A 27,378-nucleotide genomic window follows, 5' to 3' on the forward strand; every position below is an offset into this window, starting at 1 on the left:
ACACACAGGAATGAGATGTTGAGTGTTGCTATGAAGGAGGAGGATTTACATGAAGGACAGCGCAGCAGAGACAACTGGAGTGGAGGAGGGGGAGTCACACTCATTTGGACAAGGTGAGGAACGACACACACACACACACACACACACACTTAGCTGCAGTTTTTCTGTGGAGAGGGTGGTGTGAGTGCGTCTGTACTGTATTTGTTTGGAGGTTGTCTACTTGTGGGTGTTTGTCCAGGGAACAATAGTTGTGTTAGATTCATATTTAAGTTGTTGTGACAGCTGCAGACAGCGCTGAACTACTGCAGGTTGTGCAGCACACACACACACACACACACACACACACACACACACACACTCATACAAGTGGAACATATTTACTGTTATGTGGACTTATCTACCTCAGCTGATGCAGAAAAACAGTCATGACAAAAGCAAAAGCAGGAGCGGTTAAGTAAAGAAACTGTCAGAGAAGCAGAGGAACATAAAGAGGCACTAAAGGAAGCAGAGGGGAGATACTGTGTTGCTGCTGTGTGCTCTGCAGTTAGAGGAGATACAGTGATGAGAAAAACAGGGTCTATGTGAGGACAGGCAGCGTGGGCTTTCATTCTCTCAGCTATTCTGCATAGGAGTTTCTCACCCTGTCTGCTTGTAGTTGTTTTGACCCTTTCACTCTAAGTAATTGTCATGTAGCTGGCTTGTCTGGATTTAATTAGGGGACACGCACATGAGCTCTTCAGCAAATTGATTTAATGCTGATTTATCTTTAAGGTCATATTCCTGAAGCTATCCTAGCCCTCCTTTTAAGTAGAGCTGGAAAGTAACTAATTACATTCACTCGTGTTACTGTGAGTAGTTTTTTGTGTACTTGTACTTTTCTAAGTAGTTTTTAAAATCTGTAATTTTACTTTTACTGAAGTAGGTTTGGTTTGAAGTATTGTACTGTGTCACATTTGAAATCACATCCGTTACTGAGTAAACAAAATGTAGGCCGAAATAAAAAACGAAAGGGAAGAAATCACGCCTGTAAACAACTGTAGTGAATCACAGGCAGGAGAACAAACTGGCGCTAAATCACAAGGAAGAAGGAGACAGACAAGTCAGACAGCAGTGGTGACGACCCAGCTGAAGACCAAACTAGTTCTTTGGTTCATTTAGGAAACAACTTGTGACCTTGACCCGTTTGTGTGTATAGATTTGCAGTATGACTGTTGGTGTTTGTTGGTGAAGAAAAGAAGGATGGTCTACAGAATCCACTGTTTATGCCACATTCAATGGTTGTATGTTTTATGGGAGGATCTGAACTACTCCCTACTACCTCCCTCAGGGTTTTAAATGTCGTGTGTCGACATGTTTTATTTTATTTTTGCACTTTAATTAAAAACATCCCCTTTATATCCCCTTATCCTTTTTGCACTACACAGGAGAGACCCCCCCCCCCCCCCCCGTTGTAAAAAAAAGTAACTTACGTTAAGTACATTTTAAACAAGCTACTTTTTACTTACTTAGTACTTACTTACTTACTTGAGTGCATTTTTATATTCGTAATTTTACTAAAATTTCATCAAAGTAATCTTACTTTTACTTGAGTTTAATATTTCAGTACTCTTTCCACCTCTGCTTTTAGTCGAGTAACTTTGATACCAGATTGACGACTGGTGTGTTGTGTTCGCATATTTAACCCTAACTGCTCCTGCCTGTTGTGCACAAAAACTAACAACAAGCAAGCACAGAACATTTCAATGTGGCATCTCTTTATAAAGCCGTTGTTCAGAGAAGCACTAACTGATGTGACATGTTGTTTCTTTAGCCAAGCAATCAAAGAAACAGTGGGGTTCATGAATGCTTTGAATGAGTAGAGCGCTAAGCAGAGATCCAATTAAAATAAGACACCAGGAAGCTGAAGTTAGCAGTTTCTTATTGTAATTTTCAAACAAAGCTCTAAAAAGAGTCCAGTTATTTGACTCCAGCCCCATTAATGCAGCAAAACATTTTCCCTTTCACTTTTTATTTGACTGTATGAACATTTGGGCAGCGCTTTCTAAAGAGACCTCGCTCTCAAACAGGCCACCTGATGAAAAACAGGAAAAACAAATGTATTGTCTGAGACAGAGCTGAGAGCTGAGACGTATAAACATGTTTTTTGCTCCTGGCAAAAAGGACTTAAGGGGAAAAGGAAGTTTGTAAGTTGGTGCAAAAATATTCAGATAATTCACAATTTTAATGAGGAAAAGAGAATTTAAAAACATTTTTAGAAGTTATTTATGAATTAACTAAATCAGAATGATGCCTACATGTCTGTGTTCTATGTGCTGCCCCTTTGTGAGTTGTGATAAACTCGAAGATTTTCATTCAAATGAATATCTGTTAAGTCATTATCTATCGCCGAATGATCTAACACAACGGTGATTGAGCCTATGGCCCACTGATAAAAGCCTTTGCATGTGCAGTATTACAGACTGTGCGTCTGTGGCGATTTTCGTGGAAAAAATCACAAGCGGTGCCCAGTTAGTGACGTGTTTTCCATCAGCCTGCAGTGGTTGGTCTGCCAGAGAGGGTAGGCGGAGCTTAGCAGCTGTTTTTCTGGTCTCCGCAAGTGTTGTGAGTAAACAGTAATCTACTATGGCTGAACAAACAAAGAAAAGATCGATGACTACAGATACAACTTCAAAAATAAGTGAAAATCCAAAGAAAAAGAAACAAATTTGACGCTCAGATGAAGCAAACTGTCTAAAAAGGAAAGCGACCGTCAGAGAGGAAAATCAAGAGTTACAACCGGAGCCAACCGTGGACGTCACACATGCAACACTGTCTGGATATCTGGGAAGTGTGCTCCCGCAATTACTGTTTATCGTCATAGGTGCCACCAAAGAGAATGAAACTGAGATCTTTGAGATTACAACTTTAAATAGACTTTACCATACTAAGGTCAGATAGGTAGTAGCAGTAAACGTATTTTTACACAAAAGCTACTAGAAATTAGCTTCAGCTACAAACTGAAGGGAGCAGTCAGCAGACACATTATGACATTTCCTAGATGAAGTTTGACTGTTGCTTGAGCTTTCCATTTCCAAAGCCTGAAGGTACTATTTCTTCCACATGGCTGCAAAGTGTGACTGCACTTCTTTCACAACCAGCTCACATTACTTAAAGATCTTTAGTTCACAGAAATTAAAGCTAAGAGAAGATACACAGAGGAAAATCAGACCATCATCCACAGCATATTAACTCCTCATTACCCATTTTCATAACGGATAGACGACCTTCTACATCATAAAGTAGGTGCTTAACATGCATCGATGGGTTTAACCAGTGAATTCATTAAGCAGCTTCATACCGTGTCCTATCAACATTTCATTCACTTTGTACTTTAGTCTGTCAGACCACAGAGTATACAGCGAACATGATGCTTACAGGCATGTAATTAGAAGTGGCAAAAACTACTGTCAAATGTTAACAGTCCCTCTGATGGCAGATCTATATGCCCAGGAGCTTAATAGTATTCATTTATGGCTGGATAGTAGCATTTTTTTTATATTCCTTTGCTTATGTGAACAATACCCAAGGACAGACACGGCAGTCAGGCTTCGATCATGCACATATGAAATATAAACACAGGCTTTTACCCTTACCCTAAGCACAGAACACTGTCAGTGCGTACATGTCTGATCCATTTAATCATGGGTTACATGAAGGTCTTTTGTATGCACAGGACGTCGCGATTCACAAAAAGCTCTTCAACCATGGAGGCTGCTTGGTTCATCACAGACACATGAATCAAATACGTAATAAGACACAACCTGGATTGTTTTATTTTTCACTATGAGCTCTTTATGATTGAATCTATTCAGTCACAATATGAGTAGCTTCATAGGTAGAGCCACTGCTAAGCTTTCCCTGCACGGCTCACATTGCTGTTAGTTTCGAATTTAGCATGCACAGAGGTGTGTGTGTATAAAAGAAGCCGAAACAACACAGACAACATGCCAACTGTGAGCTTAGCAGTCAATCAAAGTGTTGCAGTTAATACGTCTGACTGATGAAGTATCTGACCTGGCTTTTATTGATTGATTGGTGAGTGTGTGCTGGTGTGTGTGTGAATGATAGAAAGAGAGAGAGAGAGAGGTGGGTACACAGCAAACACTAAATCAATATGAGTACATACATGCAGCATGCTTTTACTCAGCCTTCACCTCATAAAGACCTGTACAGCACATCTAGGTCAACCCACTTAATCCTGTAGAAGTGACACGTTCACCTCTCTTCTACAGGTGACAGAGTCTCTGCAGGGGAGCACAGGGTGATTATAAGGTGGCAGCATATGTCATCAGGCACCACCCTGCAATTGTCTGACATACTGGTCTCCAAGTGACAGGCTATTTTCCTTTGCTCTTATACGTCATGAGCAAACATTTGGGGGTTTTAAATTAGTTTGATTCTTACAAGTAAAAGCTCATATTTGTATCCCTCAGTGCTGAGAAGGTCATAAAGTCTTTCATCAAACTACAAGAGGCTATTACAATAAAACCAACCGTATGAAAATGTATTGAAGATGCCTACATGTCTTAATATGACCAAAATTGCCAATTAAGTGTGACACACCTAAAAGAGTCCATCTTCATCATTTGATGGTGTAATGATTTAGAAACATTTAACATATTTTGGAGCACGAGAAATAGTTCTTCCATAAAACTAAAGTTCTAACAATAAAACTTCCAAGAGTAGTCCAAAAGTGTCCATGTAATTATTCATATGTGTTACCTTATTCCTGTGTTTTTCTATGTGTTGTAGTTTGAACAAAGAAAATGAGTTTCGTTCTCTTTGGCGGCACCAATGGCGATAGATGTTAATTGCAGGAGCACACTTCCCAGATATCCAGACAGTGCTGCATGTGTGACGTCCACGGTTGGCTCTGGTTGTAACTCTTGATTTTCCTGGCTGACGGTCGCTTTCCTTTTTAGACTGTTTGCTTCATCTGAGCGTCGAGTTTGTTTCTTTTTCTTTGGATTTTCACTTATTCTTGAAGTTGTATCTGTAGTCATCCATCTTTTCTTTGTTTGTTCAGCCATAGTAGATTACTGTTTACTCGCAACACTTGCAGAGACCGGAAAAGCAGCCGCTTAGCTCCGCCTACCCTCTCTGGCAGACCAACCACTACTGGCTGATGGAAAACGCGTCACTAACTGGGCAACGCTTGTGATTTTTCTGCAAAAGTCGCAACAGACAGCCAGTCTGTAATACTGTAAATGCAAAGGCTTTCATCAATGGGCCATAGGCTCAATCGCCATTGTGTTACCTCATTCGCTGAAAGATAAGGACTTAACAGACATTTATTTAAATGAAAACCTTCAACATTATTACTTTATAGTGTCCAGGAGACATCAAAGACTTGGTGGCTCATGACTTCAAACATCTTTGATGAAAAGAGGCACTAAACGAATGTTAGAGAGGTCAGGAGCAGCAGTGTGCTCACCTTGTCTTATTAGGGCGACCACCCTGCTGACAAGTTGAGTCTATATTCATCCAAAGCTAGTCCAATAACACTCTTGACACTTGTAAATCTTAGCCTTGAATATGGCCGTAGCCCACTCCCCTACCTGCGTCTTATTTCCCAGCGGTGTGAGTAATGGATTGGTATTTTCCGTTGGAGAACTAGAATCTGGAAAGCATAAATTCTCCCAAGCTTGGCCTGAATCTCCATCAACCCCCCAGGGACCCAGCAGGGCGCCAGCAGCAGCCCAGCTGAAGCGGTGACATTTAGCCCTCACCACATGCTGAGCTGAGCGTAGCCAAACCAGTACATCCCCCTCCTCACTGCATCCCAGAGGCTGGCTGACCTTCTCCACTCAGTGACAACAAAAACAATAACAATTCAGAGCAGACGAGGATGGGTTTTTTTTTTACTACAGAGCAGATGGGGATTGTGGTGGTATGAAGATGTTTTTCATATTGTTTCTTTATTCACACAAGCTTCACTGAGCACAATTAACACCCCTGAGAACTGCTTAGTACAAACGCCGTCCTCTGCTGCTGTCTACGAGGTTTTATTGAGCAGGGACTGAGAGCCGGCCGGGGGTTCTGTGATTTTCAAGCTTATATTAAACTGTTTTTTACTTTTTTATATATGGATTGCAGGATAGTTTTGAAACCTTTAGAGACACAATTGGTGCCATATTTTTCATGTGAGCAGAAGCTTTATATGTATCATGCTTATATTCTGACTTTACATCTAACTTTGACAATCGTTGGAGGTACATTTTGATCTGCCAAATGATGTTTAATGGATATTTAGAATAGAATATGTATGCGGCCTCCAGACTCACACTTAACAATAACAGCGTTCTCTTATATAACCCTGAGCCTTGAGATTAATACTGTAGAGAAGCACTGGACAGACTTTATGCAGTAACAACTTTTCTCTGCTCTTCAGCTTGACTTCATTTATTTTCTAAAAGGACGAGTCACCTGGCTCTCATGAATGTCCGTGTGAGAAGCCAGCTGAAAATGTATCCTTTGGGTCCTACCACCTGTTTGAAGCCAGTCACGTATCAGCGCTACCATATGTCCTCCCTTATGCTGAAATACGACTTGTGCAGCAGCCAACAAACTGCTGCTAACGCTCTGAATGCAGAGTAAATCTTGTGCTTGTGTTAAAGGATACTCTATATACATCCTGCTCTCCTTTCATCTGCCAACCTGCTGTTATTCTAATTAACAACCCAAAACCTCCCTTACAACATCTTACCCTTTAAACCTATTCATTAATGTATAAATTCAAAAGGTGTTTAAATTCCCCGCAGCAACAAGTCCCTTCTCTCGGCTTTAAAGCATCCGTTGCATGTGTAAACAGATTGACCTTTTCAGCTGAAATTGGAAATTGTCTGCACTCATTAGCAGAAAAAAAACACAGTAGAGGCAATGAAGCGGTTCAATGGGCCAGGCTTAATTCAACTACATAATACACCTGAGCTTACTGCATCTATTCAGCAACATGTAGATGTGTTTATATGTAGATGTATTGGAAGGGAAAGTGAGACAAATTAAGAAAAGGAACATGAACTGAATGGATGAAGTTGGTTTGTCTGCTGCAGCAAAGCAACAGGAAGTAAAGTTGTTTCTGCAAGAAAAGCGATGGATGAAACAAGACTGTAGCTGTGTCCCAATCCAGGGGCTGCAGCCCCCGAAGGCCACATTTGAAGGCCGATTGCGTCACTTTTAAACAGCCGAGGAATACCCTTTAAAATGTAAACGTTTTTGGTTTCAACTCGAAAAGCTAGTGTTACACATGTTTAAGAAAAGGAAAGGGCCCTTGAAACAAATTAGCTTTAAAATAATAGGTTAACTTAGCCCGCTAGCTACCTGTTGCTAGGCGACAGGAGCGGCATTTGGTGACGCAAGGGTAGACCAGACCGTCTCATTTAAGTTCGGCTTTAACGGTCTACGGCTGTGAATGGTGCATCCTCCGTGGACCGCCTCCTTCGACGGCTGCAGCCCGTGGATTGGAACACAACTGATGTTGCAATTCTGAGCTCCCAAAGGCCAAGAGAAATAATTGAACATAGATAACTAACATTATACTGAGCATCTCCCAGTGGCCAAAAGCTGAATGCTGTGTGTATCTGGGCAGCTTCGAGGTGTGAATGTATGAAATGCCCTGACTGTGAAGCACGGTGGGTCTGAATAAGAACATTTACCGTTGGGCAGCTAACCTTTTCTGACTCAGGAAACGTTCTAAATGATTACTTTTTTCCTTCTAAGCTAACTTAAAAATCAAATGTCAAAAAGATCTTATTTGCCACCTCTCACCAGACTCTGCTGTCACAATCTCTGACCTTTGCTCAGTAGTGAAGCTCTTGTGGTGCAGACAGTCCACAGGTGTGTGAGGTCTGTTAGAGGTTAGCTCGAAATTGCGAAAGATAACATTATGAGGATGGTGTGATGAAAGAAGTACAATAAGCAGTCCTCTTTTCCTGCTGGAGTGAAAAACATCAGAGAAAGTGGATGTCGTCTTATCATTACTGCTAATAGCACACAAACACAGACGTGCACCTCTCCCGGAAAAGAGAACCGGGGAGACAAAACATCCCACAGCTAATCAGATTAATTCAGCTCTCCTGCTCTGATGTGTCACAAACATCTGCCAATGTCAAAGTCAATGTCACAATTAGTTCTGGCTGTAAATAAGATAACTGACACGTCTGTCTACAGGGGTTCTACTTCAGTCAGGCTGGGGATGAGCAGAATCACACAGGTGTACGTGGGGAGGTGACAACCGATGATTGGGATTCTTATTGTGAAATCTGGTGAATGACAAAGCAACACGAAAGGCCGGCATGGCCCTGATTGGTTAAAGCTAATGTCAAGCCCGTTTTGGGCAGAACAGATAACTGATGGTTTGTAGGAATTTGGAAGGATGTTGTAGCTGTACGGAGGCGCTTAGATCTTTTCCTGTTTATCACTTCTTGGACGTTTAATCATTTAGAGATGAAAGAAGGAAACCAAGCAGCATCTTTTTAACTGTCTAAGATTTATGCTGTGTATTTCTGCAGAGCTGAGCTGTTGGCAATCTCATGTGTTTACAAATAGCAGTCAGTTACTGATCTTCTCTGCAAAGAAATGTTGTTCTACTTCTGTGTTGTACATGTTGATTAGGAAGCAATCATGATGTGGATACCGTAGTGACTGTGGTATAAACCTGAACAGCTTTAACTCAATGTGTAATAGGTATTAGACATGGACGTTAAGCAGGCAGCTTGCAGCGGGGCTGACATCGGATGTTTACATTGGAAAATAAGAATGCACCATCAAAAACTCAAGATGCAGACACCACACAACAGATCAGTTATGTTTAAACCTAGGAACTCCTTGCTCCAAAGCAACATTACTCAGTCAACCACCCTGTACTATTCAAGGGTTTGCTTAGTTTACTGTTCTTTAACATCTAATGAAGCGTATGCAGACAGGGTGAAAGAAGAAGAGGCTTAATTGCCCCAGGGAGGATAAAGTCTTCCTGGTTTAAAACTTTCAGCAGATTCATTGGGTTATTAGTACATCAACTGAGTTGTTATCTGGAGAATAGATATGAGGGAGTAGGCCCCACTCTACCTTGTAGTCATGTCATGTGTGTATGGGAAATATGAACACAAGACTTCAAGACTCATGGCTATAAGAGCAAGGTTGTGTGTCACATGTGAACAGAATTTAAAGATGAGTTATGTCACCTATGTCCTGTGAATGATGCAATTTCCCTTCCTAGTTTAAAAGTTACCTTTAAGTACCACATCTTGAACCATAATCTTTGCTCCAAACCAACCAGGTCGTTTTGGTGCCTAAACTGGCCACACTACAAACTTTCAAAATCAGGTGTCATTGTGCTCCCTGCAATGCCACAGCATTCTGCTTGCAAACCATAAAAGCATTTTAAGAGCTGAGCCATCAGGACCAAATGTAACTGCATTTTCATGTGTGCCATTAAGGGTTAAATATGACAAAGTGTTCCTGAGTGAACATCCAAAAGCAGCTTCCCAGTTTCTTCGCGTTTCTTCAAACATAGTCCCAACATTTAGTTAAAAGCAAGAATTGCTGTGCTTTGCATCTCTTCTAGTTTTCTGTGACTTTTCAGTTCCATGTTTGAACTGCCGGTGCTGATTGTTGTCTTATTGTTTCGTATTAATCACCTGCACTTTGCACGATGTTACCTCACTCCTCTCAGCTGTTTTTCTGTTCGGCTGGTGTTTTACGTTTCTCCAGCTCTAATGTGTTTTTCATTGTTAATTTAACATCAGGCCGAGGCACAACAGTTGACAATTAGCCTTTGGCAAACACCGGCACATTTACTGTGATGTTGATCGATGTGAACTGTCCCTGAAAATAAATTAAATGGAGGCTAGATAAAGTGTCTGGATCAGCTAATGGGCTCTCGTACAGACTGTAAAACTTACAGCAGATACATACTAATGGCTTTGTGCTTCTGTCAGTGCAGTTTGTGGGTTCTGCCACTAAACAGGAAGTGCTGAGGGGTACCTCCTCATAATGTAACTTTGGGGGCTACGGTGATTCATCATGCAGTCTGCAGGAACCGTGATTTGTTGGATTGGAATCAAATGTAGGCCCTGTGTTAAGCTGATCACACTGATCATAGCTCTCTATCAGAGTGAATATAACCAGGTAAACATTATAATTTGAAGAATAAGATGATTGCACAGCAAGTTGTACTTTGTGATTTAGCTAAAAGAAATAGTTTCCAGCATTTTCCCAGTGTGCTCTGTAACATAAAGTGTATGAAAGAAGTCCCCAGATATTCATCTTCATATGATGAAATGAACGTGTTGTCTTGACAAATGTGAGAAATGTTGAGAGAATACTGTACATGTGTCTTTGGTACAGATAGATATAGAGGGTTGGATCCTGAATACAAATGACAGCAGTTCAAATGTTTCACAAGTAAAATGCAGAATAAAAAGGCCAGAGTTTATTTTGCAGCTGTGTCTTTAGATAAATGTTCTAATCCACTCTAAACTTTAACATTGCATAGAGAATACATATAGTTAATAAAGGCTGAAACATTGCTTATCATGCATTAAGGCAAATGTGTAGTTGGCTGTTTGATTTATAATTGTCAGTACAACTTTTACTGTACTTTCCACCTGTGTTTGGACCTACTTTCTAACTGGAGTTGAGTCAAATAATAAGCTTGCTTGTCACAGGACAACCTGTTAATGACATTTGGGAGGTTGGCTGCTTTCCATAACACCCTGTCAGTGCAGGTTAAGAGAATACATTTACATGTATATGTAGAAGCATAAAGCTTAAATTGTTTATTCTGTAGGTCAAACTCCAAAACCCAAACTTGAACCTTGAAAGCTTTAATAAAGAATTAAACCCCAAATACCAGTTTGGCCCATTGAGAAAGACAGGTAAAGCTGGACTTCTGGGTAAATGTCAGCAGATCTAGACATACACGATTTTACTGGTGTCAAGAATTTGAAGTTAAAGTTTTATGTAAATGTAATGTAAATGCAATAATACAAGTAAAGTCTGAAATGTAACCAAAACATTATTGGCAAAGGGTAAAGTTGTTGTTCTGCTCTTTAAAGAAATAGATTGCACAATTGAAGCTTATTTTATGTATTTTAACAGGAGGGTAGTTTACCTAAAGGCTGCTCTGCTTTTAAACCTGATTGTTGTAAACAAAGATTAAAGACCTGCCAACAGCAGCATGAACATAATCCTCTGGATCGATGGCACAACCAAGAGATGCATCACCAAGCACATATTGTGACAGCAAAGGTCAAGGCCATCCTCAACAACTCGGGAGGGGAAGAATAAGTGTCCAGTCCTGCCTGCCATAGATAATATATTTTACAAATTACAAAGCACAGAGACAAATGTGTATTCAGTTTAGAGTGAAGGAAGAGTGGGGTGCATTAGTGGCTTTTTTGTTTGGCTGACCGCCGGGGTCAGCCCTACACATGGGTCTGTATGTATGAATATATGTATGTATGTATGTATGTACGTATGTATGTGAGTGAGTGAGTGAGTGACGGTACTTTCAGAAACCATCGCTGACCTACTTTACTCTCCATGCCTGTGACTTTTACTACAGAAAGAGAAGTTGGTATTGCTGTCAGAAATCAATATTGTGGTTGTGGTATAAGTAAGCGAGCCTCCTATTCTCTACATTTTAGGCGTTTTCATGCATTTAAAATGAAAATGAACATTTGGACAACATGGAAATTATAATCCAGCAAGTCCAGCAGTGCTTACTGGCTTAAACCAAAAGCGCAAGGTTTTTATTAAAGGAGACGATAAATCTTCTAATTCCCCCTTATCAAATGCTTTCAATGCAGGTGAATGCAGCATCTGATCTAATTTGTCTTGCCAAAATCTATACAGAGTCTGTAGAGTAATTCTGTCTGTAAAGCTGTCCACAGTCTGGGGCTCAGAGTGGTTCTTTAGCAGCTGAGATAACACAGCTTAGACTTTGCCTTTATCTTGGTGATCAAAGTGTTTCCCATTACGCGACAAAACTTGTTGATCAAAGCCCTCTTTGCTTTTAAAACCCTGACGTGAGTGGCAATTTAAAGCAATACTTAATTGATTCTTTGTCCATGGGACATTCTCCTCTGGTTGACCTTAGATCAGAGCTTTTGGTCGGATACCAAACAGCCTGAATCTTTCTGGTAAGGATTCAGAGGTACATACTGTTATGACCAACCAGTCTGTCAAACTGAATGTCATTATGCGTTGTTCGTAATTGTTCTTTCGAACAGCATATTTTCTTGTCTGACAGCCCCTATCTTCAGTAAAACACAGTTTGTCAGGCTGTCCAAAAACTAATTCACTCTTGACTAATCAATCTGTTTTACAATGCCACACTGCTGTGGTTAATGTTTGTTCAGATAAAAACATGTTAGCCTCTCTCATGTTGAGGATTGATGCTTTGTTGACCCATCTATCCATCCTAACTGGGACTTCTTCGCTTTATAATACGTCACTGCTATGGCTGCCGGAAGGAATTAAAGTATTTACAGCTCGGAAAAAAATTCTTCTTCTCTGGCTCTTCTATTTATAGGTTTGTGTTTCTGTTAACATTTTTCCTACTTCCAAATCAAATATTCACATTTAGGTCTTTTATATGCAGAAAATGACGGCTGGTTAAGAAAACAAAAAATGCACATGTTTTTCAGACCTCGAATAATGCAATGAAACAAGAACATGTTTATGTTTAAAACAACAGAATACTAATGATTTAACTCAGGAAGAGTTCAGGAATCAACATTTGGTGGAATAACCTGATTTTTAATCACAGCTTTCCTGCGTCTTGGCATGCTCTCCACCACTCTGTCACAGTGCTGTTAAGTGACGTTAGGCCTCTCTTGCAGCAGCTCGTCTTCGATGTTGTTCGATGGCTTGTGACCATTGTGATCACATTCAAGATCTTTTCAATGGGGTTCAGATCTGGATTGGGCTGGCCATGACGTGTACATTTGTAGTGGTCTCTTAATTGTTTCCATAGCTGTATGTGCTTGGACCAGTCCTGAATTTAATTTTCAGTTTTGCATGCCAAATCCACGAGTACCTTAAGTGACTGTGGGCAGCGTATAAGGTTCACTAATGGATGTTTATCAGGTCAGCAGGACTCAAATGTATTTTTCATGGCTTTGATAGTTTGATATTGTTACATGTTGAACAGAAAGGGTTGCCCGTCTGAGTGTTTTTCTTTTTCTCTTCAGTATTATACGCAGGTTAAACTTTTCATCTCACCATGTGGCGATGCAGTCTTGCCATATGTTAATGTTACTTGCACTTTGTTTCATTTGAAAAGGTGACCTTTCCAAATGCCAGTTTTGGTCCACCTCCTCCTCTTCAGTCGTCTCTCCGCCTTAGTGCAGCCACATAACAGTTTTCAAATCAATGCTACACCTTTTAAATTCTAAATATTTACCCTTGAGTCGAAAATCATGCAACATGCCAATACGAGTTTCAACCAGCCCGTTCATCCGTCAGAAAGTACACCAGGTCAATTAACCGTCCTCCCCATGAGACTGTCTTCTTTCACCCCTCACATATAAAACTGCACCATACATAACCTTACATGAGTCCTCTATAGTTTGTCTCTCCATCCAGCCTTGATCGGACACTCATAGCCCATTGTATCTCTATACTATCCCCCATACACATTGACCATTGAGCCAAGTTAGCTTACAACCTCAGCAGCTCAGTACTATATGTGCGTATATGTCTATAAGGCCACAAGACTGCATTGCCGGAGGGAAAGCACTGCCTGGCATGACTTATCATAATATGCTTGGGCGACTCAGCCTACTAGATGTTCTGCATTGCTAGGAGTAAGGGTATGCAGTGTTTGGAATTCTGTTCATTAACCTCTCAATGCCGAGCTGAAATAATTTCTAAGTTGAATAATGGAGAATTTGGCAGAAGACAAAGAATGGATAAATGTGTTCCTGAATGACAACTTAGCTGAGCTGTTGTGGACCATCCATCTGGTCGGTCTGATAATAGTTGCGTAGGGACAGAACAGGCTGTGGTGATTAATAGCCAGTGGTGATGTTTCATTGCTGAACACAAACCTTACAACAGCACACTCGGAAAAATAATTACTCAAACCACCAACAAAAGCATTTTTTTCTTGGTGTTCAAACCATTGGAGCCCAGCTTTTTACAGCATCCCTGGAGCCAAATGGTTTCAGCACATGACACATATCTGCAACATCAGTGGTTTTGTACACAGCCAGAGGGGCTAGAGGTGTGAAAGGATAAAGAGATGTTTGAGAGAGTGCATCGAAAGTAAGTCCAAATTGAATTCAGATTTCCAGCAACTGCAGACTTGTAAGGCATCCTCACAGTAGACGCAAGGAGCCCTGCGAGTCAGTAATAAGCCAATAAATGAAGAAGAGTATATGCTGATGTAATTGATGGTAATACTGATGGTGTTTCAAAACGTGTGAACAATTTCTGAGAGAAGACATGTGATGCCTAAAGGTCACATGTCACCACAGGATAGCTTCAAGAACTTTAAGAGCTGGAAGTGCCCCTTCATAACAAAATGTATTTGTCGAGAACTTTAGGGGTAAACAAGACAACTCAGCCCTCGGCATTGATGCAGCAGGAGCTGCTTCTTTCTGACATTTTTCGGACATCTTCCAGAAGGCTTTTTATCGCATCAGACTGGCGGCTCAAATATTTAACAGTCAGCAAGTCACGGAGAGGCCTGCTGGGCAGTTACCAGCCCAACATCCACCTATTTAATCTATATTTCATGGTCATAAATGAATGAATGACTAGCTTTTCTTTATATAGCATCTTGCTGATGGGAGGGGGACTTGTTGATGACCAAAGGTCGGAGTAAGAAGTGTGAAGGAATCAGGAATGCATGGACAGGAATGAGGTTACAGCAACTTTAGCTAACGAATGGCACTTTTTCTAAGGATTAACTTTATGTCCTCTAAGCTTTTTTAAAAACATTTATCAAATCTAATTAAATATAATCAAACAAATCTGAACCTAGAAGCTATCTTCAGACTCTTTTACACAACCTGCTCAAGGTGTGACCCGCCCTCACTGTTCTTTATAAAAGGTAAGAAGGCAGAATGGGAGGTGAAGTGGTTGTGCCGTTCAGCCTTCTGCAGGGGTAGTAACAGAGCCGAATGGACATGTGTAAATGGGGAGCCGGCTGGATGGGACAGAGCTGTTAGTATGTGTCACACCGGCACTGTTGTTTAGAAATCAGGCCTCTTTTGCTCGCGAAGGCCGCAAGGGAATACATGACACTATGTACAAGTCCTTCACAGCCTTAGCAGACATTAAAAATGAGAGGCACAATGACCATAGGTTATGCATAAGATCAGCATGTTCTAGCTGCGTATAATAATATCCTCACATCACAAACAGCTGCAACCAAGCGCCATATGTTTTGAAGGAGGACAGGGCTGATGCATCTGAGTACTTGTCTCCTTGACTGGAAGTGAAGAAATTCTAAACTATGACCTGAATGATTGGCCAGCAGCCACAGAAACAGCCATGTTCTTACACTACCATTCATCCAGGACTATAATCAACCTGCGGCATGGAGTTCTGACCCCAAGACTTTCCATCACTGCCCCAATGGAAGGGTTCATGGTCACACTCGGAGAGCAAATATGTCCACATCAAGTGAGGAACATTGCTAGGAGAACTAGAGGTTATATAGCTATTCTCTTTGAGTGCTCATCTGTGCCACGAAGTCCAGATGGGGTCCGCACTTGTTCTGGTTTCCTCTCTACCGAAAACATGTTGGCCCCTCACACGGTCAGCCATTTTAGACAATATACAGAAAGTGACTTTGTTCCTGAGGATATTCTTCAGTTTATTCTGTTAAAGCCCAAAAACAGTGAACCTAGTGAAGCTTTTCAAAAAGTAGTGTGATGATGTATGTTTTTGCCAAGCCAAGAAGCCCAAGGAGGCCCATCATGTGTGCATGAAAAGCTTTCCCCAACACCGCACCAAGGTGGACGCTTCCAAAAGGTTACATCAACTGAAGTGTACCTTGATGTGCACTTAAAACATCTTCAAGTCTTACGACACATTGTCACACTTGCTAGTACTTGGTCTGCTGGCTTAGGCTCAGACAGGGTACCTGCTCATTTACCTTGTTCCTTTCAATTGCTCTTGGCACAGCGGAACCCACCAACAACATGTGGGCTCTTTGGCACAAACACGTTTGGTGGCAGTGCTCCAGGGCACACACAAACACAGTTGTACACTGGCATACTGTGTAAAAACAGTAAAAACAAGAAAATAAGTCAGTCAAAAAAAAGAAACCATAATATAATTCTCTACTTGATTGATAGTTCATTCTTTGCTTAAGGCTATTTCAACAGAGCATGAAAAAAAAAATGCTGTTCTACATAAATCTGATGAAGTATGTGGAAGTTTAAAGACAAGTCAGTCCCTAAAACTGTAAAGTTTCCTACCTACCAAAAGTTGAATTGACCAGAAATTTGCATTTTTAAAAAGGGCTAAGAACAGAATGAATGTTCTTTATGTTCTTCTATATAGTTTTTTATATCGCGACATCACTTTAAGCTCCCTGCCCTGAGTCACCTCTTTAAAGTAGACAAGAAGAAACAGTCTCATCAGTAATACTACCAAGCTGATTTCTCCTGGGATACATCTTTGACACATAACACCAGCTGCCCCAGGGCTGTTAGATGTCAGTAGCTGTAGGGGGAGAATGTGTCTCATTCAGTCTCCTGTCCAATATTTTATCAAGTTCATCTGGGAATATGAAACGGCACTGTGATAATTACAGGCCTCGCCTTCACTCTCCTTCTGTGCGATCACACCTATTACACAACCCTCAAGGACATTGTGAGAAGTCCACAGTGGGGTAGTTCTGCTTTACTAAAGAACAGAGTTCCTGGCCTCTAGTGGTGAGTTATGGCACATGTACAATGTAATATAGTGACAGTAATGGTGGACATTGATCAAGTTTATTATCGGGACTGTGTGTTTGTGTCATTCTCTAGTTTTTGTATGATTGGTCCAGCCAAAATAAAATGGTATAACCTGCTGTATACATCACAAACTGAGGCAGTGGCAAGGCCAGGGAGTGACCTGGGTTGATACAGGCTACTCCCAGATCTGATGAGCCACCTGAGAACACCCCCCCCGCCACCCCTATTTAAAACAATGATTGGCTATTTGCATGGTTGGAAGCAGGAGCATATGTTTTTGTATTATACAACATTTAGTTCCGACCAAGTAATCTGATTGGACAAAGGGCATTTCATGAGTGTTGATAAAGAGAACATCAGTGGGACTTTTCACTATGTGTATCACTAAAACAAACAGATAAATGTACATGATAAAAACAGCTGATCCGTGGTAACCTGCAGACACAGAGTGCAGGAGAATGTTTGGGTTGCTCGGCAACAGAAGTCCAGTTTCCGTTAAGTTGTGGAACTATTCGAGTTGGTGGAGAAAAAAATAATCTGTTGTTGATTGTTACTTTTTACTACTATCTGCCACTTGTATAACAAAATCACTATCACACTCGGGGTTGTGATGTTGTTCTGAATATCAGCACTGCTGTGATTCGGTCGCAGATAATCACAGCCAACAGCGTCACTGCCTCTCATGTCATATTGCTTAATTGTACAGTGAAAATAATATTCACAGTATAGGACTCAAATAGTGTGTTGACATAATTGTGAACATGTTCAAATATTATTATTAATATGCTGTAATATACTATAAAATATTACTAGTATTTTCAATGTGCTTCGTTTCCTTTTTGGGGGTACAATTTATTTTAGAGGACATAAAGACTAAAGTATGAATTGTGACATGCAGGTCTATTTGTCTTTTGACAGGAATGTGAGAATTTTTTAAAATACAATTATGATAGTAATTCAAGTAGATATGAGTAGACAGAAATGGTAAGTTAAAGCTATACAAACTGTGTTTTGGTGTGTGTTTGTGTGTGTGTGTGTGCGTGTGTGTGTGTGTGTGTGTGTGTGTGTGTGTGTGTGTGTGTGTGTGTGTGCGCCAAAGTTCATATTTCCTCCATAAAATTACACATTTATAAAACGCATATTTTGACACAAGAGCTACCACAGTAAAAGTCTGGAGAGAGTAACAGGAGGTGTGGGCTCCTATTAATGCTCCGTGTCGGTGGATACTGCTTACAGCTATTTGACCTTATTTATGATGACTGACAGCTTCCTGCCGTTTCTCTGCCGGTGAAACTGATAATTGGAGTTTTCTCGTCTCAGCCGTTTTAGACTTCAGTAGCTGTCAGCAATTACGTACAAGCAGGGGCATCTTCTGGCATCAGCTTATACTCTTACAGAAGAAAGTGTTAATGACTTGTACACTATCCTTAGCCTTTATCTTTAGTTTCGTTGTCTGTCTTTATGGGCAGCGGGTAAAGGTAAGTCAGTGACGTGTTTAAGTGTGTAACTCAGGAGGTGTATGCTAATGTTGGGGGATAAGTACGTATATAACACTTTTCTAGTCTTGCAACCACTCAAAGCTGCTTTTACACTACATGTTACATTCACCCATTCACACACACATTCACTCACTGATGGCAAAGGCCTAAGTGGCAATCTCCAATCAGATCTACATCCATGCCACATATGCCACTGGGAGCAATGTGCGGTTCAGGGTCTTGGCCAAGGACACTTCGACAAGTGACTGTAGCAGTCAGGGATTGAACCACCAACCTTCCGATTGAGAGACGACCACTGAGCCAAAATGACGGCACAAAGTAATTTTGTAAAAATGAATGGTCACAGTTTTGTTATTATTCTCATTTTCTGTCATTCCCATTTGACTTGAAATAATATAGCAAAAAGATTGCTAATAGCTAAATCATCCATTTGGTATGAGGCATCAAACGCTAATGAAATAAGAGAGAATGTAATCAACAAAAAAATAAAAACTCTGTATTTTAAACTTTAACTTAACACAATATCATAAAGGTTACTCTGAACAAAATGACTGAATCAATACAAAATGCTGAAGGAGCACCTCTCCCCAAATATCAATAGAATTCTGGCTCTTGCTTTGCTACAAAGGGCTCTGGGACGACACACTGGTCCAACTCCCAAACCATAAATCATTCATCAGCCGCAGGTACAGAAAATAGAAGCAGCCAGAGAAGAAGGCAGAGCCCTGACCTTTTCCTGATGGGCAGCGATACAGCAGATAACAATAGTCAGGAACATCAGCCTGTTGCAGGGCCATTTCAAATGTTCTAGCCAAAGTCACATACAATGCTGGACTACATACAAACCACTATCCCTCTGTCTCTTTTTCTCAATGTGTCTCAGCTTCTATATTTTTCTCTTCTTCCCCAGAACATGTCTTGAAGATGAGCTGTCCTCAGGCTGAGTTAGAGGAAAAGGACTGTCCTCCACCAGAGGAATTAGAGTGTAAGATCTGTTACCAACGCTACAATGCCAACAACCGCAAGCCTAAGATCCTGGACTGCCTGCACCGGGTCTGCGCCCGCTGCCTTGTCAAAATCCTGGACATTGCTGACGGGGCCGGCTTCATCTGCTGCCCCTTTTGCCGACACCAAACCGAGATCACAGAGTACGAGGTGTCGGCCCTGCCTGACGATGCTAACATCATGTGCCACCTGGCAATGCGGGACAAATCCTGGAGCTCTGACCACAACAAGGAGGTGGTCCTGACTCCAAAGAGCTTCTCCTCCTCCAGCCTGTCCCATGACTCCTCCAACTGCCTGGTCATTACTATAATGGAAGTACAGGGGGACTCACAGCACTCCCCAAGCCGGAACGGCAGCTCAGACATCTATGCTGAGCAGAGCCTGGACTCGGTATCAATGGGCTCCAATGGGCTGGCTGATCAGGACGCCCTGTCCAAGCTCTGTAATCATGTCCCACGAATCCTGGTCTGGCTGCTGGGCTTCTTATACTTTGGCTCGCTGCCTTTGGGAATCTACTTGTTGGTGATCCAGAGAGTGACACTTGGCATTGTTTGTGTTAGCTTGGTGCCATCGAGCCTGACGGTTTGCCTGGTCTATGGGTTCTGCCAGTGTCTGTGCCAGGGCATGTGTGACTGCTCCTCCAGGGGCTGAGAGGACGCTATCGAGAAGAGGAGGTCGTTGGATGGAATTTAGTCGGCTGCAGTAACAGATATACGATGTGTTTGTGGATAGTTAGGGTGCCCAACGGTGAAGATGATGCCCTCTCCTATACTAGCTTTACAAGCCTACAACCTTGATGGAAATAATGGGCCAGTAAAAAGACCCAAGAAGACCCCCTTTAGTGCTGGTCTACACTCATGTTGGGGCGACTGCTGCAACTCAGAAACCAGTTCAGCCAACAGAGATAGAGCCCCCAACAAGCTCTGTTAGTTGGAGCAGCGCCTAAGCTACATTTCTGTGATAAATGTCTGTATTTGTTCTTTGTTGTCTGTTTGGCCGAGCCTCACATCATTTTTGAGAGCATATCTTTAATCTTTGTCTTACATAATGGCAGCACTGATAAAGTCCCGGGCCCTCATTCATCAACACTGTGTTCAAACAAAATTCTTGCATGCTGTCTGTTTTAGCTGAAAGGTGGGATTCATTTATATTGTTGTACAGCATTAAACCATGAATACACACATTATTTTGTGGTGCAAAAGGAGCATGAAAAAATGAAATACCATTTAGCAAAAGTATTTATATAATTGATGCGAGCATTTAAATCTCTGTATTTCTGTAGTCTTCATGAACAGTCTTTAATTTAACTGACTTTTAATTTACAGGTTTCCAGGATGATTGAGTTTACTTACATTTAGCATAACTGGATGATTGCCAATAAATAAGAGGGATTGTGATGTACTGATTAAGGCTGCATGATATTGGAAAAATCTGTTCTGCAAAATTTATTGCGATTTTAAAAAATACAGGAAATTATACCAGATAAATGCAGTGTGTTTTCATGTCCATAAACAATTAAGAATTATACTTATAATTTGGGACATTTAAGTCTATTTTCTTGAAGCAAGCAAAAAAACAAAACTCCTCTCCTACTTTAACCGCACTTGGTTCAGCTACTCTGACAGCCTCATGAAAAAGTAGAGAGAGTTCAGGTGGAGCGACACGTTTCATTATAAAATAAATACTAAAAGAGTTCTGGGCTGCAGTTGCGTTACTTATACGTTATGTCATCTACCATTTCTAATGGTGTTCAACTGTATCTTTTGTCAGCGTGACCAACTTGGTGACAGTAACTTTTGGAAATGAAAGCTCACATCTACTTTCTGTCGGCACACATAACTTCGCTCCGTGTGTGCTTTGCAGGTGTAGCCACCACACTATGGCCTCATAAATGAGGACGAGGTGCCGCTGATAACGGGATTACTCTCACTTATAAGCCACGTCACATAACTGAGCGTCTGCCTCAATCATCCCACAGGCACATCAGTGACGGCAGCAGCATCGCGTGCTTGTTTACAGATTACAGGCAGGTGACACACAGATTCTGCAGCTCAGCGGTCAGTTCGCTCTGTGCTCTCATAAAGAGCTGCACTAATGTGACATCAGACATACTTTTCCTGTAGTCATGGAAACGAGAAACTGTTGAGCTTTCGTTTTTCACTGAGCAACAATTAAGTAACAGCCTGACGTGTTTCACTTGATTTGCTTCACCATCGTGCGTCCTGTGATTGGGCTATTGCAAATGTGCACATCACAATTGTGGTTGTTTAACGATATATCGTGCAGCGCTAGGACTGATGACAGTACACGTCAGTTCTTTCCACTTACAATCCAGCATTCATAGTTGCACATTTTACCAAATATTTTTCTCTCTGTTAAAGCTATGACTAACTTTAAATTTAATCTATGTTTATTGTGATACCAGAGTTGCCATAACTCCCTAGAAATATTACCAGTAACTGTATATTAACAGAATAGCAGTGGTGCTCTGACATCTATGTAATGAAAGGTATTGGTCAGTTACAGCTGATAATATTATTATGTTGACACATCTTACATATATGTATATATATATATATATATATATACATATATATATATATGTACATCCTAATTAAAGCGCTGCTCCTTAAGGGAATGTGACTGACAGGTCATGAATTATCTACTGTGAGAATAGCAACCGTCCAGGTTCTTTCTATTGTCGAACAATGCAAGGAATAATACAGGAAATGACTGCTCCTTTGGCTTGGTTGTTCACAATAAAAAATCTTCGTAGGCAATGTTCCAGGTAAGGAAGAAAAGGATATTTTCATGCCATGCACATTTCAGGCAGGACTAAATACAAATGACCAAATTTACTGTGATTTGGCCGTAATACTTCACTTGTCATCTATGTCACCGTCACAGCAGCAGCAGCCTTGGGCATACATGTGATGAGGTTATTAGTATCGCTTATTGAATGTGCCCCTTGCCTCCTCTCTGCCTCAAATACAGAAACCCAGCCCCGCTCAGGTTGTGCTGTGGAATATCTTTAATGCATAGAAGCATAAAGCAGACTCATATCTCAGGTTTTTTGATATCTCATTCTACAGCTACAAACTTTACATTCACTTGCTTGTTGCTTTGATCAAAGCAAGGCTGCTGCATTTATTTTGCAGTTTTGGTTGTGATTGTATTCGGCTCCTCTGCTACCTTCATCCTGTAAGTCCTGGTGATCCTACTGTTATACTACAGCTGTGCACAGTTGTTGTTTGGTGGCATTTCAAGGCTGTGTGCACAATTTATGTGGCATCGTGATTTCCTTTTGCTTAGAAGAAAAACACTTCCCTACATGTACCATCCTGGCATGTGGACCTCTGAAAGAAAGTTTGCAATAAACTTGTTTTAACAATTAACAGAATTTTTAATTGTAATTTTAAATCATTTGCAGAGTACATCATATATGTGAAGTAATATGTGATCCACTCTCCTGTAGCGTTAAGCCCTCTTGGGTTCCAAACATTTACCGTACCTCTGTCACCCAAAGACTCATTGTACTGTGTTGTGACACACCTTGAAATGCTGCTGCAATACTCAGCAACGTACGACATTTGCAGCAGCACTTAAAAGAAAGGTTTAGACTGACTAAATTTTAGGAGCCTATGAATATCTAAGAAGAACATTTTGATCATGAGCATGCACATTACTTTGGCAATTGTTTGGAGCAACCACAGACATCTGACAATTTCAATGTTTTACTCCAGCGAGTCATTTAGAAACTCTTCTGCACAGTGTTGATGAGTGAGGGCCCGGGGCTGGTAACTGTTAGATATATTCAGAGATAAACTTCAGGTTTTTACATTTCTGTCAACATGTAGCAAATGTATGAAAAAAAGACTCATTTTGTGCTCACCCCTTCCTATGTAATGTAAGACTTGTGCATTCTATGTTTGGGCTCCATTTTTTTCCTTTTCTTCATCATCTACTTTAAACCGGTGTTTCTAAACCCGTCTGTATGCACTCTCTCTATGTTTCCTGTGTTTCTGTCTATGATCTACTGACAGCAGCTCTCAGCTTAGTGCCACACTACTGATAACAGAAGCTACTAGACAATGAAATAAATGGAGAATTATTTTCTATACATTGCTTGTGTGCTTATTTGTATACTGCTTATTGATAGAGTTCACTTTTTTGGGTGCCAATCAACATCTCTGTCATTCCTCATGCGTAGTCTCTCCCATCTTTTTTGGGGTATCTCAGAGGGAAAAAGTTTTTCTGCAGCTGCTTATTAAAAAAAAAAAAAAAGTTATTTCAACACGGTTTCAATTTATTTTAATTTAAAACACATTCAAAACACACAAATTACAGCCTACCATCTGTGTACGTTATGTTGAGTTTGCAACAAGTTTCCTGCTAGCTACCTGTGCTGTAGCTAGCGGTAGCTGGCAGCCTAAGGTAACGTTAACTGAGTGAAGCGGCTGCAATGGTGATCATGATGGTGCATGTCCACGGCAAAGCGTTAGCATCTTAAATCTTCTTTGGGTAGGAGACGTTCTAGCGGCTTGGATCCGGAAACAATTTAATGTGGAGATGTGATGTCATCACTTAATAACCGGATAGCGCCATCATTTGGTTAAAATTCTGTAACACAACAACGTACCTCTCTCTGCATTTTATACTGGTAAATTGGTGCACTGGTATATAGGACACAGCCCACTTTTTAGATGAAAAAAATGTATCTAAAGTGCGTCTCATACACCGAATTTTACGGTAACTGAAAAAGAAGATGGACTTTTTAATCTCCAATTATGGAGGTCTGGCTACACATGAAAATGTACATGTGTTAAAAGATAGTGATAGCTCCAACAGGAAAGACAGCAAAAGAACTGGTTGACACAATTAATAAAACAAGTCATGATGACATTGTAATTCTAACTCGCAAACTTGAACCGGCCTCTCATTTTTTAAGAAGTATGAGAGTCAAATATACCCAGTTATACAGCGATGACGGATAAAAGCGACCAGCTGGAGAAGGACGGAACAGAAACAAAGGCATGATGGATGACACAGGCAGCAGGTCAGACGGTGGACAGACAGAAGACAGAGGTTGTATTTTCTGCGTGAGCTGGCAGAGCTGGTTGTCAGTGGAGGAGGTTTGTCCTGCTGATTATACGTTTGACATCTACAGGACCTTGTCTTTCATCTTTTTGAGATGAAAGGAAAGTTACATTAAAAATGAAAAACTCTTCTTTTCTGAAAAATCTGAAAAAACAGACGTACCATATTGTTTCAAATGTAAGACAACCCTGCATATGAAAGAACGCTTTCATCCACAGTCCTCACTATCAGCAGTTCATTGGGGAATTGTTCTCTTTTAAAAATGTACCATAAGCACAGTCGACAAAGTTTTAGCTGTGTAAAGAACCTTTGAAATGTCAACTTCCTGTATTTCAGCCTTCACTTCGTAGCTGAAAATCTCCCTTGTTCTGGCTGAAACCGGTTAATGGAAAACCTATTCATGTATTCTATTCTAAAATCTCAAACACTAAAAGTACTAAAGATAAGGAGGTCAAGGGTCAGAGGTCGCAAGATACCGGCCATAGAAGCAAAAATTCATTTGAACTTACAGTATGATGATGAGTCATCACTGGCTTGTAAAGGAGTCTTTCAAACTAAGAGAGGGAGGACTTTGAAAAGGGATAATAAGTGGTCTCACACTGACGTCACGCAGCATGGGTCATGCTAACCTGCCACATGGTTATATTTATACATGCACTCACTGAAATATTCAACATTTTCAGGTGTTTCAGAGAGATGGAGGGGCATGAATTTTAATTACACATGAATAATATAGTCGCAATCTGTCCTCTCTTTAAAGGACACACTTAACATACAGTCCCTTTAGTTTTTAATTCACATGATGGCAGCACTATAGGTTTAAAATAAGAGGTTTTGTTACTAAAAAGAAGGAAACAGTTGGAATGTGTTAGCACTTCAGGTTAGTGTGAAAGTGTGGAAGTGAGAAAGTGAGTGACTTTGAATTTACACTCTAATCTCAGACTCTAATCCTGCTGCTGTGAAGATGAGCGTCTCATCGAGTTCAGCAGGCCCCCCCCGAGCTGCAGGGAAATACAAGCCCAGGCCCAGTGCTGTGGAAAACCTGACTACAGAAGGTCAAAGGGTGAGGCAAGAAACATTTGAGACTCAATTTTGATGTTACTGTTTGTTTAACAGAGTGGCCTCCATCAACTCTTACAAGTTGAGTTTATTGAATCAAAGGAGTGATAGGGACGGATGGTGAGGGGGAGACCATGTGCTGGTGGGGGGATGCTGTATCTGGCACTTTAGTCAGACATCAAAGAAAATGCTACTGGCTACAATCTAACAAAGGGATTAACTGGTGGACGGGTACATTTCATTCAAATTTTACAAACTGGCAAAAATGCCTCTGTGTCGAGGTGTTGCCTTAGCTTTACTCAGTTTTAGGAAGGTTATGTTTGAAACAGGTTACAGATTACTAGTTATCCTGTTAAAATGTATTAAGTAATGTATTTTAATTACTTCATCAAAGAATTATTTTAAACTACATTTGATTAATTTTCTTTTCAACATTTTGATAAGTGACTTACCAGTATTATATAGATTTTTCCCAGTAGCTGGGAAACAAACACAAATTACAATTACATTAAACTTATAATTTTTTATATGTGTTACTCCCCAACACTGGCCTGATGTAAGTAAAAAGGCCTGATAGGTGTTGCTCTGGCTGGTGTGAGTCATGGCTACATTGGCTGTGTGGAAACCACAACAACTGTGATTTAATGATTAGTGTTTAATATAGCCCCATCTCCAGTGAAAATCCAGTTTAACCTTGTAAACATCTCCATGTGGTGTTCTTCATGTGCTACAAGACATATCAGGGACAACATCAGCAGTCATCTCCATGGCTGGGCCTGTCTGCTTTTAAACTGCAGTGTACCAAGGACAGGCTGAACAACACGTTTTCAGATTGGCAGGTTTGAGACGTCACAAAGCTAAGGAGCCAATCCCGTTAATGGACGGGGCGACGCCATGCATATCATTATGTGTAACCTATGGCAACCACTTCGGCGATGTGCGAGCCAGCTGTAACCGTCATCGTAATTTTAGCAAACTCTCTACTGACTACTAACAATAACATTACTACTACTAATTACTACATTTCAAGCTAGCTAAGTTTCAACAAGTTTCTGCTAAACGATGGCAGAGACATGTTTTCTTTGGCAGTGAAAATTTGCATAGTGGGCGGGGACTATGCAGAATCGTACATTTCTAATGAGGCAGAAGGAGGAGATTCCTTGGGAGGATTTTTACAAGGTGATTTAAAAGATTTTGCAGAAAAAACATATCAGACAGAATTATTTATTTCAAGCAGAGCATTTTATATGTCTTAAAAGATGACCGGAGCTGGGCTTCATTATTTTTGCATGCATCTGACGTATGAAGGCAGCATGGGGCATTTTAAAGAAAGGCTGTACTCTGATGCTCTGCAAACCTCCTCCTCGCCATGTTAACAGAGTGCAAACATATTCTAAGTTTAGTTTTGTTTCACACAAGAAGCCAAAAATAAAAAGAAAAGAAAATATAAAAGCACGTGTGGGTGTGGTAGATACGTGGTTTATGAACTGAAAGACTAAAATTTATTTTGACGATTCTATAATTAAAAAATGATGGTTTCAGCCACTACAATGATGGGATTTGATGTTTTCCTTTGTTTTATATGAGCGTAAATACGTTATCTTAATAGTTTATCATTGGACAAAATAAGAACACACGCATTTAAAGCTTTCCTCTTTCAATGGACCGATCTCCACCAGTACGACCCACATTCACACACACACACACACACACACACACACACACCTCGTTCTCCCTCGTCTGTTGCTATAGAGACACTA

The 27,378-nt window shown here is 40.7% G+C and overlaps 2 protein-coding genes across 3 annotated transcripts in view; one reads left to right on the top strand and one right to left on the bottom strand.

Moving 5' to 3' along the window:
* Positions 1-27,378, bottom strand: part of cep89 (centrosomal protein 89) — a 64,913-nt gene that overhangs the window by 12,661 nt on the left and 24,874 nt on the right. The window lies entirely within an intron of this gene.
* Positions 78-20,370, top strand: LOC138592977 (E3 ubiquitin-protein ligase RNF182). Of its 2 annotated transcripts, none has more exons than XM_069663837.1 (2): positions 78-113; positions 19,368-20,370. In XM_069663837.1, exon 2 carries the CDS (start codon positions 19,382-19,384, stop codon positions 20,111-20,113), a length of 732 nt encoding a protein of 243 aa, XP_069519938.1. In that variant the 5' UTR covers positions 78-113; positions 19,368-19,381; the 3' UTR covers positions 20,114-20,370. The 2 variants fall into 2 exon arrangements, with proteins under 2 accessions (XP_069519938.1, XP_069519939.1); XM_069663838.1 differs by lacking the exon at positions 78-113 and adding an exon at positions 16,949-16,957 and having other exon boundaries at positions 19,433-20,370.

This window comes from Semicossyphus pulcher, unplaced genomic scaffold (assembly GCF_022749685.1).
Source record: "Semicossyphus pulcher isolate SPU_LCO1_2020_fin unplaced genomic scaffold, fSemPul1.0.p SCAF_1, whole genome shotgun sequence".
Taxonomy (NCBI): domain Eukaryota; kingdom Metazoa; phylum Chordata; class Actinopteri; order Labriformes; family Labridae; genus Semicossyphus; species Semicossyphus pulcher.

Excerpts from the sequence above, each read along its gene's own strand:
- LOC138592977 (XM_069663837.1), top strand. The coding sequence starts at position 19,382 with ATGAGCTGTCCTCAGGCTGAGTTAGAGGAAAAGGACTGTCCTCCACCA.